The sequence below is a fragment of the Pleurodeles waltl genome, chromosome 7, assembly GCF_031143425.1.
Source record: "Pleurodeles waltl isolate 20211129_DDA chromosome 7, aPleWal1.hap1.20221129, whole genome shotgun sequence".
NCBI lineage: Eukaryota > Metazoa > Chordata > Amphibia > Caudata > Salamandridae > Pleurodeles > Pleurodeles waltl.
The window spans coordinates 813,273,261-813,286,379 of record NC_090446.1 but is presented as its reverse complement, the minus strand read 5'-3'; the positions used below and the strand labels follow the sequence as shown (position 1 = coordinate 813,286,379).

Below are 13,119 nucleotides of genomic sequence, written 5' to 3'. Positions count from 1 at the left end.
TTAAGAGAGCATGGCCATAGGATCACACCAGTTCTGAGAAATGCTGGCAACAACATCGCCATGTATCTGAGAGAACATAATCATTGTTCTGAAAGTGCATGTCTTACAGTTGTGAAAGAACATGTCTAGAGCATATCCATAATACAGTATTACATTTTCATAGTTGTGAGAGATCATGCCTAGAGCATATCCACGATATTACATTTTCAAGTCCAAAGCATTTCCATAGATTTGAGCCAGCATACCTACAGGAGTCCATAGTTCTGGGAGCGCAAAGCACTGGTACTGCATCTTTCCAGCTCTGCAAAATCCTGGTGAGAGCATCTTATTGATTTTGAGAAAACAGGGCCAAGGCATCTCCATGGTCTTGAAACACCTGCATCATTTCTTTAGTTGTGAGAAGTTAAGACCACATGATCACCATGGTAATGATATAGCTCGCCCAGAACATCCCTGTGAGTTTGATATACCTGTAGAATTTCTCTAGTTGTGAGAAACTAGGGCCACGTGATCACCATGTTAGTGACAAAGCTGGTCCAGGCCATTTCTACAGTGTTGCTACAGTATTCCCTTGGATGTGCAAGGATAGGGACACATGATCCTCGTGGATGGACCTAGCCCAGAAGATTTCCATTGTCCTAATTTCATACCCACTGCATTTCCTTTGCTATTGGAGAGTAGAGCTAGCTGATCACCATAACGATAGAATTAGCCCAGAGCATCTCACATACTTACCATTGTATTGCAAGAGCAGGGGCAAATTATATCTATGATTCTAATAGACCATTAGTGTCTCCACAGGTCTAATAGGGTTATATGAGGTTGATGATAATAATAATTATAATAATAATGTTGTTGTTATTAATATTATTATTATGAGTGTTTTACATAACAATTCTTGACGCATTTTTTCCTGCCACTAAGTGCTGTAATTAGCAGGTGTTATATCGTGGCCGTCAACTTATTGACCATGAAAGTCTTGCCATGATATTTACTAATGGCCTGCCAGTCTCAACAGATTTCAGCTATGAGCACCGAGAAGTTAGACTCACTTAGCCATAGTCCCTGGCATCCAGGAAAAATATAGCTGGGCAGCATGGATGTTTTGGAGGGTCACAGATCAAACTTTTAGAGCAACATGTGGGATGGACTAAGAGGATTAATGATTAGTTTGAATATAACTCTTAACTTAAATTGTTTATAAATATTTCCCATCTTTTTCAAATTTGAGAACTGAAGTTCTGGATGATAAAGTATTCACCACAGCGATACAATTTACCCATGGGGCAAAGGCTCACATCGAGGCCTCTTCATTATATGGCCAATAGTATAACCACTAAACCAAACACTGTGTCTGTTCACACAGCCAGGAGCGTAATTGTAGGACTACCTGGGATGAGAGATCCATTAGAGAAAAAGTATGTGAAATACATTTCCAGATGCTGCAAATGCATACTTATCCATAGAAATAATTTTGGAAACTCAATAATACTGAGCAGGAATGCTCAGAGATAAAATGGTTGCAAGACATAATGTTACTGTTCAGACACACCAAAGAAGTATGTAAGTAGCCTCGAGCATGAATTGGCAATGACACTTTTTGCGTTTTAGGACTTTATGAAATGATGTGCCATGGTAAGTCAAAGACCAGATGCTGGACCAAGATTGTAGTGGCAGTGCACATTGTGAAGTTCAGCTTTCACAGAGAAGTATCAGAGAACCCCAAAATTCAAAGAAACACTGATTATCAGGGTGCCATGGAAGACTATGGCAGATATACAGTGATTTGGAAAGTTTCTGGGAGTAGTTTTGGGAGTGATATTCTTTCACAAATGGGTAATTGAAATAAGATCCCAAACAAGGAGTATATGATGTATGTCATAGTTCATACCATGGGGTTCCTTTACTACTAGTCACAAACATTCAAAGTTGTGACAACTCAGAGATCTGCAAAAATGTTTTTATTGAACATATGTAATATTAATAATTATCTGTTTTATTCAGCTATGCATCCTGTAACTGGGATAGGATAGGTGGCCATTACTGGGTTATGGGAGAAGCTAGCAGCAGAAGAACATAGTTCTGGCACTCAAAATAAAATGCTGGAAAGAAGTGTATGAGCAATGAAGTAGAAGCAGAAAATAGTAACAGATCAATCAAAAAGAAGAGAACACAAGTCCAAACGGACTGCCTACTGAATTTTGCAGATGACTATCTCATAAACTTTATTGTGAATGGCCACACTTATTTCATGGACCAAACAAATCACATTTCTTCTCTTCAGAAACGCGTTACTCCACCATAAATTGGATACACTAACTGTATAAACTTGTAGATATGTGTACTTTATATAGGCTTATCCCCTTCTTTAATGTGGAAACAAAAATGTTAGCGAACATCTTGACAAATGGGCTCCTACCTATGCTCCTCTCCTTGCTGCATGTTGATCAATACGCTTTATTTCACCAGCGATTGACAGGAATGAATATTTGCTGTCTTCAGATAGATTATGAAGATGTTTTGTAGGAACCTCTAGGGATCTACAGTTAATGCTGAGATGGAATTCAATGCAAATGAGTGTAAGTTCCGCTATGGGGTCTTGAGGATTATGGGTATGGCTTCCTACTTCCTGAACTGGCTGACTTTATTGTATAGAAACATGACTGCCACCATTTACTATCTGTTATCACACAAATGTGTTCTCTAGTTAGGGGGCACCAGACATGCTGCTTGTTATCACCTTTGCTTTTACATTGGCAGTCGAGCCCCTGGCATCCTGGGTCCCAAAAGAACCCTAAACTAGTGCAAGTGTATAGTATTATGTATGGATGATAACTTCTTCTTTGTGGCAGACTGGCATACCTCCAAATGGAGACTACTTGTCATTATTGGTGAATTCAAATCCTATGGTGGCTTCACTATAAACTGAAATAAATCCTCCCTCTGCAGCACTGGATGGAAGAGATCCGGCAGGGTGATTGTAAAGAGGATTGTAAAGGGATGTTTCTGTTATTTAGGTATTGAGGTTTCAAGGAATAGGAGCACTTGTTATGAAAGGATCATACCTCCATTGCTCCACAGCTTAAGGATAATATATTGAACTGGGCTTAGGTGTAGTTATAACTGCTCGGGAGGTACCACTATTCAAGAATATTTGGTCACAAAGACTTCTTTATGTTATGTAAAAAATAATATATGGCTCCTGCAGTCCTCTTTCAAAGATGCAGGTAATATTTTGTGTACCCTACAGTGGGATAACAAACAATCACATTTTTCCCTTTCAAATCTTTGCCAGCTGACATTTGAAAGCTACTTAGCATTGCCATTTTTGATAGTCTGCCATTGACTTGCGGACTTTGAGTGGACATAAGTCCCTCTAAATAAACTCTCTGTAAGACTAGACAGGCTGTTTATGTTAAATAAATCATGTCTGCATTTCAAGTTATTGGGGAACTTTCTTGACTAACATGTTTGGACAACTATAGTGGTCTTAACAGCATGCATAACTATTTTAAAATATATTGAGTGGATATGAAAGTCACATGAGAGACATAGCATCTTTGGTGGGTGAAATATTGAAGGAGGTGGTGTCACTGGAGAGTTGTCATACATGGGACCTAACCTGCATATCTAATCTTGGGCATATGAGGGAGAGTCAGGGACTTAAGACATTTTCTGAGTATAGTCTGGTGTGCTTCAAAATAAATATTTCCAATACCTGCAAATCTGACATGCCCTGGACAGCTAGGAGATGAACTTGTATGCAATACCAGAGACTTCACCATGGAGGTCAGGGTTCTGATGAATGAATTTCAAAAAGTGCTCCAACTGGCCTCCAAGATTTACAGACTGATCAACAACAACCAACCTGAGTTGCTGTCATGCTTGGAGGACAAATGTAGGCTTCACTTGGTACAATTTGAGAATACAATTTGCGATAAAGCCCCCTCACACCCTAGGCATGTTACCATTCAGCTCTCCTGTAGATTCATACAGCTTAAGATATTATGGAGAGTACATTAGCATCATGCTAGTCTTCATAGAATGGAACTTATCACCAACCCAACAGGTGTAAGATGCCGAAGGAACACAAGCATATTTTTTCCTGCAATCTGGAAATCTCTACCAATACACATATTCTGGACAGTTCTACACGGTGAACTATGGAAAATATTGGACTGCAGATATAAAGGAGCCCCAAAGTTATGTTATTGGCAATTATTGGTCAAAAGAAAATCTAAAGATAAGATGATCCTGTTTAAAATAGGTCTGAAAACAGCTTATAGAGACTTAGTACGTGAACAGAGCAATGCCAAACCCCAAGATATTCTTATATGGATGCATGACATTGACTAGTGCAAATTCTATATAGGAGGGGAGAGGATGTTTTTGGAAATGAAAAAATATACGATGAATGGAGAGATCACTACATGTGAGAAAATTGTAGCTGTGCAATAGAATGGTTATGGAGGTTTAATGTAGATTACAAAATATAAACAACTTTCTTTTAGTGAAGTAATGATTAAAGGCTTATCCATATCAGTGTACTGGCTTCATCACAATAAAACGTTTTGTTTATTTTTAAAGAAAAAGACACTACAAGCTATGAATGAAAAGAGGATATGGCAAGTGGAAAGCAGGCAGATGCACACTACAGCAGTCCAGACAAGCAGATTATATTTGTCTTCCACCATATAAAGTACTGTTGCACAACAAAGAGGTTGGTAGGATTGCGAGAAGATGGAAAAATGAATTGAATACACACAAGATGGCAGAAATCATGTAACTGCAGTCAAAGAGTAAAGCTCAATGAGTTTGGGTCTTTTTGAGTTTACAATTGTTGTAAACACATACATTACAAAACTATGCCATGTCTCTAAAAACAGTGTTTTGGAAGGAACTTAAGGTACCATAATGACCTAGCTTACCCTGATTAACAAGGAAGTCCGGTCGCAGACAACATATTAGAACTATTGTTCAAAGTACCTCAATGAATCACAAAAATCCCACATGGGTAAACAGCCATTTATCTTGCAAAAAATATCCAGCCTTACATGCTGGTAAAAAAAAAAAAACTCTGACTCATCTTTCATAGCTAGGTGAGGACAGTAAATGACAAGGTTTCAAAGGGAAATCAGTAAATTCAAGTGTATGGCCCCAGAGTTCATAAGTGGCTTCCTCTTCATCATACAGTCAAAATTATTATTTCTTCAAGTGAAATCACATCTTTACATGAGCAACAAACCATCATCACCATCTACATAAACTCCCAACAACGTCTGATTTAGCACATTAAAAGCAACTCAAGGTCCTAAGACAAGTAACGCACTGGTAAACTTTTAGATTTAAGAAATATACAATTAAAGGTAAATAGAATTACAAGTGTGTCAGTGAACACCCAAGCAAAAGCAACAAAAAAGCAGAATCTATTAGCTGTTTAATACAAACTGTAAGAGGAACGTTTGTCCAAAATGTAAAAATAAATCACTGAAAAACTATGTAGCCCTCTTATGGTCCGTTTTAACAGAAGCATCTCTTTCAAATTTAGTCCAAATGGGCCAAGTCAATTCATAGTCTGTGTGTCTGGCTTTGAACTTCAAAACCAGAGTTTGAAATTCTGATGGAAACTCCATGGAAAGTATTCTCACATCTGAATATTTAATTCATTTTATTTTAAGTGAAAACCTGATTTTTAAAGCTACAGTAAAAAATTTTGTTCTGACTCTTTCATTATTTAATGTAATGAGCAGAATACAAAAGTCTGGATTTTGATATAGAAAACCTAAGTAATAATCACTGTGTTGATACAGGTAAGCACGCACATGAGCGATATTTATACGGACAAAATTTCAAGAGTGTTACATTTGTAGTACTCAGACAACTAGTATTAGAAAAATGTCCTGCAGAGTCATGGCCTAAGGAGGACAATTCAAAGTAGGCTATCTTAGAGCCAGGAGATACAAAGCACAAGTAAAATTACTGAAACATTTTAAAAAAACTAATCTTTTAATTAAATACAAGGCTAATCCGCAGTCTATTTATTGTTAATGTTGTCACTAGATGCTATTAAATAATGAATGTAAGTGTATATAGAAGCATACTTATAGGATGTAAACAAGTGCTTTAATTGTTTTGTTTTCTTCCTTGTAGCTGCCTGTCCAGTGCTATGTAGTGGGAATGGCCAATATTCAAAAGGAAGCTGCATATGCTATAGTGGTTGGAAAGGGCCGGAGTGTGATGTGCCCAGCAACCAATGCATTGATTCTTCGTGTGGAGGGCATGGCTCTTGTGTCGAAGGAAACTGTGTGTGCAATGCAGGCTACAAAGGAGAAAACTGCGAGGAAGGTGAGTTGCGTTGCATTGCAGGGTCCCAGCAAAGCATGATCCTGGAAATTTTATATTTGAGTCTGAAGAAGCAATCAGATAACTGTGCATATGACCACAGTACTTAAGAAAACATTCTGTTTCCGCGTATGGACATTTTGTAGACAGAAGCATAACTACCTCATAGTCGAAATATCCGAAATTTGTAGAACTTTGATTATTTTTCTCATTTTTCAAATGGAGATTTATTTAAGCCTATCCGAATTTCATCAGCAAAATCCCTGGAGTTTGTAGGCATTGTTGCAGAAAACAAGCAGTATTTTAATTATAGAGAAATCTGCCGTAAATAATCTCTAATATTTTCACAATCCATTTATGTGTGCCTATTTCTACATTTATTAATGGTATAAGACGTTTGAAAAATAGAATAGCCAAAAACAAAATGTGAAACTTAATTAGAAGTTTTAAATGATTACGGGCCAGATGTAGCAAAGGTTTTTACCCATTCTGTGTCAATGGGAAAAAGTGTTTGTACATATGGCCCTACATGTTTTAATTCTACTTATTTGGGAGTCGCAATCAATCCCAGGTGAAAGGACAACCTTTTTTTAAGAATGCAAAATCGAATTCTCCTATAGTTTAATCCCACAAATCCTGCAACTATTGTGTGTAAAGATATTCCTAAAAGTTGGTGTTTGTTTATTTATTGGTTTGTTTATTTGAATTAATTCATTCATTTATTTATGTTAGTGATGTTATCCAGGACACTTTACAATGACAATCAGTGCAAGATTTTAGATTGTATAGTTAGGGCAAGTACAAAATATAAACAAGCTTGACTAGCTTGTCAAATTGAGCAATTTCTTAAAGATGGATTGGGCCGAGCATATTCTTTGGTAAAGCGAGTAGGTCTTGCCTACACAAGAGCTATTTGCAATGTTTTTTGCCATGTTGTACACCAGTGTGGCTGCTGCTCAGCATGGCTAAAAAGTAGTGGCGTTGAGTGTCAGAGTGGAGTGGGAGATTAGAGTGTTGTGGAGTGGATTTGTTGGAATGTCATAGAGTGAAGTAGGAGAGGTAGAGTGTCATAGAGTTGAGGAGAGGGGAGCAGAGTTCAGTGACTGAGTGGAAGAATGTGTCACGGAGTGAAGTGAAATAGGGTTAAGTGGGTTGCAGTGGACTGAGGTAGCATGTTTGATGTGATAGGAGTAGAGTGAGGTGGATTGGATTGGTATAAAGTGGGGTGGATTGGTCGGTGGATTGGATTGGTATAAAGTGGGGTGGATTGAAATTGGATAGGGGATGGGACTGGGGTGGATTCGAGTGGGGTGGATTAAGTTTAATTGGGGAGGGTGGTTTGATCTGGAGTGAAGTGGCTGGGGTTGCATGTATTAAAGTGGGGTGGGGCGCATTGGAGTGCAGAGTAGTGGAGTGGATTAGAGTGGGCTTGAGTGGGGTAGATTGGATTGGAGTTGGGTGGATTGATTGAAGTGGGGTGGGGTGAATTGGATTTTTTCAGGTGTGGTGGATTGGATTAGGGTGGGCTGGATGGATGCATAGATGTAGGGTGGGCTGGATGGATGGATTGGAGTAGGGTGGACTGAACAGATGGGGTGGGGTAGATTGGATTGGAAGAGAGGGGGTGGATTGAAATAGAGTGTGGTGGATTGAGTGAGTGGTGTGGATTGGAGTGGGGTTGGGTGTATTGGAGTGGGGTGGATTATATTGGATTGGTGTTGGGTGGATTCAAGTGGGGTGGGGTGGATTAGATTGGGGAGTGGTATGGTGGTCTGCAGTGGGATAGATTAGATTGGAATGGGGTGAGGTGAATTGAGGTGTGTTGGATTGGATTGGGTGGGTTGGGATGGTTGGAGTGAATTGGAGTGGGGTGGATTGCATTGAGGTGGGGTGGATTGGAGTGCTGTGGGGTGGATCAACTGGATTGGTGTGGAGTGGAATGGGGTGGAGTGAATTGGATTGGGTGGGGTGGATTGTAGTGGGGTGGATTGGAATGGAGTGGATTGAAGTGGTGTGGGGTGGACTGGAGTAGGGTGGAGTGGATTGAAATAGGGTGGGGTGGACTGAAGTGGGTGAATTGGATAGGATAGGGGTGGATTGGACTGGGGTGGATTGCACTGAGATGGATTGGGCTGGCATGAGGTGAATGAGACTGGAGTGGGGAAGATTGGAGTGGGATGTATCAGATTGTGGTGTATGAGATTGGAGGATTGGATTGGAGTGAGATGGATTGGATTGAGTGGGGAAGATTGTTCTGGACTGGAGTGGGACAGTTTGTTTTGGAATGAAGTAGGGCAGATTGGAGTGGGGCCAATTGTTTTGGTAGGAGTGGGGCATATTGTTCTGGATTGAAATGGGTCAGATTGGAGTATGACAGATTGTTTGTATTGGAGTGGGACAGACTGGAGTGCGGCAGATTGTTTTGGATTGGAGTGGGGAAGATTGTATTAAGATTGATTGGAGTGGGGTGAATTGGGTTGGTGTGGGGTGGATTGAACGGGAGCAGAATGGATTGGAGAATTGCTTATGCAAAATCAAATAACGTTTTTCTATAGAAACTAGGCCCTAACTAAATCTACCTAGTGGTGACTGTGTATGTATATATATATATATATATATATATATATATATATATATATATATATATATATGTATATATATATATATATATGTGTGTGTGTGTGTATAGATATATATATATGTATATATACATATATATCCTACACACCATTCAACGTTTAAATAATGATAAACATCGATTATAGTTTCAACCTCTGCAACAATAGGATGCTGTAGATTGTCATTGTTGCTATTTAGCCACAACATAATGTCAGTGAATGGACAGTTAGCAATAGCTTGTTCATCTGGTGTTAACCCTTGATATGTTGTGCATTCAAAACATTAGATATTTGCCAGATTATTTGAGTATCAAAAGAGAAACAAATTAATTCCGCTTAAAAGTAATGTTTTATGTTATTTTACATCCTGTTTCATTCATCATGTGTTTATTGCACCTCTCTGTCCTTGACATTTACCACTTTTGCTGTCTGTGAAAGCATCTTACATTCCTTTCTTGCCTCTCGCATTACACTCCTCTCCCTCGTTGTTTTCTCTCTCTGGGTCGCCCTACCCCCGCTCACAATTATCTTCCTCCGACTCTCCATCATACTTTTCGTGCTCCTATTTCTCTAGAAATTGTCAGTTGTTTTTTGTGTGCCCTGTCCGCCATGTTTGCTTCTACTGCAAACCTGCTCCAGTCTTCTTTGACAGTGAATTGTTGCTTCAGTGGCTCTATTTGCTAGCTGTTGAATGTATGTTTTATTTATTAGGTCATGTATTGGGCGTTATGGATCTCATTACAAATCCAGCATTGTTCTGCAGCTTTGGTGCTTACCTTGTTCTCTGTCTGTGTAAACGCGAAGCCCTTGCTGGACTGGGAGAGCAGGATATTGATTCATTTTGTTTGAACTGCGGGGACGAGGAAGGCAAAAACACAGTGAAAAAAGAGCATTCTATAGGAGATGACTGAGAATGGGTGATGGAGAGTGCGAAGGAAGAGCTGCACGAAATATAAGTTCTGGCTTGGCGCAGCTGGTTACAGTTTCTCTGAAAGCTGCGCTCTTCTATAAATGTAGGGAAGAGGGAGTAAAAGAATTCGTATATGACGTAAATGATTAGATTAGCAAGGTTTCCACACGACCCTTGTCAGGTAGATCTCACTAAAGCAAACCAAGTAACTATTTTAGGATCAGTGGCAGAGCACAAAACTTATTCAGAAGGAAGAACCGGTGCTAGAAGATGCGTCATGCTATATTTATGTTTCTTATGTCAAAATTCTTATCTGGAGCTCACTCTCCAGGTGTAAAATGGCAATTATGAGCTGCCTGTCATTTGCATATGTGTAAATTCGTGCCTCAGCCTGATGTAGCAAAGTGCCAAGAGGCAGCATGCACAGATTGATAAACAAGGGAGAGAGAGCTGAGTGCTGCAGGGCACTACAGTTCAACGTCTTTGCTCCAGATGAGAAGGCTTTATTGGTTTCTTCCTTCAGGAAAGGCATTAATCCAGTTTAGTACTGCGCCATTTGTCCTTGCTTTGGACATTTGATTAATCAGAATATTATTGTAGATGATGTTGAAATCATCATGACAAACAAGCATAATACTGAAAAGAATAAACATTTCACACCCAAGCTGAATTGACCGTTAACGTGGGAGTCATGGGAAACAAGTATTATCCTGCAGCAAATTATTAAAAAGTCGTAAATAAGAACACGGGCCAAAGGTAAGCCATACCCCTAATGCACCGAGTTAGTTAATGCTATTTTGGGGTTGTTGTTGTGGAGCCCATAGTAGTGCACTAGTAGGGAAAGGTCTCGAGGCTTCTTTTATGTGTTCCACGATGCCTCACAGTCTGGTTGTGTCGATTTGCTGAGAAGAATAAAGAGTTTTGAAAAGTTCCAAGTAGACTAGGGTGTATCTCAATAGATAAAGCGCTGTGAAAGGCTCCTGGTTTCATAAGCTCTCAGTCGAGAACAAGATTTGAAACAGTCTAGGGTATCTAGAGCTCGGGAAGGAGATTCTTGCAGAGCAGGAAAATCTGGAGTACTGACACAGATCAAGGGCATTATGTTTTCTTCAATGCAAAGACACCGGCCTGACATATGGGGTGCCATGTGGGTCTTGCACATCGTTTTAGAATTTAAGAAGTATTGAATATAAATTTTGGAAATATGTAATCATGATTTTTATAACTTTGATCCCTGTACATCATGCACGAGTCTTCAGGAAAATGTGTCTCAATACTCCTGTACACCGCCAGGTACAGTTCATAAAGCAGGCAGGGGTTCAGCTACAAGAAGTTGTCACTGGAGTTTCTATCTCCTTTCCTTTCTCCATCATTGATACCTGAGCAATTGGTCCATACACACTTCTTGCCACTTCTGACTTGTTGGGAATCTGTGTGACAGGCAAAGAGGAACATGTCCACTGCCTTAATATGAGCTGCATCCAAGCACCCCTTCAGCCTGATCATAGAGGCCCATAGTAGTGGATTTGTAGCCCACATTTGGTATGAGGACTAAACGCATGGACATCCCTAGTGTTTTGTCTAATAGCAGTTAAAACCACACTTCACTTAAGAAATCAAAAAAAACATTTGATTAAAATATCAGCCTAATCAACATATTACAAATGTATAAGATAACTATGGTAAAGCAAGTATCTCAAGTTAGGTCTTTAAGTGCATTTTCAACTGTGGATTTAGGTTAGTCTAAGATGTCAGCTTCAGACTTCGTGAAGCAGCAGTATATTATCCATTTTGACAATGCTGAAGACAACACAAAATGAGCAATTCCTACCTGTGGAAATCTAACATTATATTGAGCAACCAGGTGTCCAAAGTAAGTGAAAATACCTGGTTGAGATCCTTTATGATAATTATCCTCTGATAGTTTATTTGATCACCCTTCCAAAACAGATTTGATTAGCCTTCTTGGGTGTTGCAGGTGCTTTATGAGAGCAGAGACACTCTCAGAATACTTCACTGATTTCTGTACACTGGGAGAGCTCCAAAATCATTTGTTTGATGAAAAAGATTTGAAATAAACTATCTGGATTGGAATGACAAAGTCATAGCATTTGATTTTATTAATGCTTCTGGTCCAGCTTGGCCAGTTCCTTTTTAATGCCAGATTCTATAATTTATAGAATCTCAACATTTGGCTTATGTCGTTTTTGACTGTAAGCCATGCATTCATCCCATTAAGAGAAATTACATTTTCCAAGCAACCCAGACTGTGACCTGCGCGTAACCCAGTATAGTTCTGGTCATTGTAAAAACATCGTTTTTAAAATGTTTAAGCTGTAGCTGCAAGACACTTCCATCACATCCATAAAATAATTTAGAAATATCCCTATTCCATCAACGTACTTATTCTGCCAGGAACATGAAATCAACGTAGTAATGAAAGTTAGGCTATCCAAGCATAGTGTTTGGACTAACCAACATCCCCTTGACCAACAGTTGATTATTGTTAGTAACTTGGTTTTTGGATGAGGGGGTATGAATCCTTCTCAAGCAACAATCATAGTCCCTGAACAACAAAACGTCACAAAATCAACCTAAGCTTAACCCTCTGGTAGGTTGGTACATAAGTAGTCATGCTTAACTAAGAGGCAATGTGTAAAGTATAAGTTATGCAGCACTTAAGCAAAAAGATTACACACCAAATTAGAATTATAGAGTAAAATTTATAAATTTATTTGACACTAAAATGACAAAATTCCAATCAGTAGAACAGAAGTTATGAATTTTCAAATTTTTTAATGAAAACGAATGCCTAAAAGATCAAAGCACCAACTGTGGACATCTATTTGTGCGGGACCAGGGCAATGTTGAAGGTTATGGCCAGCCATGATGGAGTATGGTTCAGATAGATGAGGTGGATTTGTTTACCTTCAGACTTAAGAGAATTTTTGAAGAAGAAAGTCTGACATGGTAAAGTTCAGCTAGGGGTGGCATCCAGCAGTGCCAAAGGAGACTGTGTCGTTATCAAGGAGCCACTAGACAAAGTCAAAGTAAAAATTTCTACATTCGGAACTAGGGCCCAATTTATATTCTGATGAATGGCCTGGTGTTCCTCTGGGGTGATGAATTAAAATACTCTGTCGCCCTGATGGAGGGACCACCTGCCGTATTTATAAATGACTGCCAAGCTGGCCTTTTTAAACGAAACTGTTCTCTTTTTTATTTTCAAAAAGAAAATTCTGAAACTGA

At 39.1% G+C, this 13,119-nt stretch overlaps 1 protein-coding gene across 1 annotated transcript in view; it reads left to right on the top strand.

Annotated features, from left to right (window-relative positions):
* TENM2 (teneurin transmembrane protein 2) overlaps nucleotides 1–13,119 on the top strand; it is a 1,257,685-nt gene that overhangs the window by 946,863 nt on the left and 297,703 nt on the right. Inside the window, exon 10 of the mRNA XM_069199351.1 lies at nucleotides 6,151–6,345. Coding sequence (XP_069055452.1) covers nucleotides 6,151–6,345 — 195 coding nt within the window. The remainder of the gene's footprint in view (nucleotides 1–6,150; nucleotides 6,346–13,119) is intronic.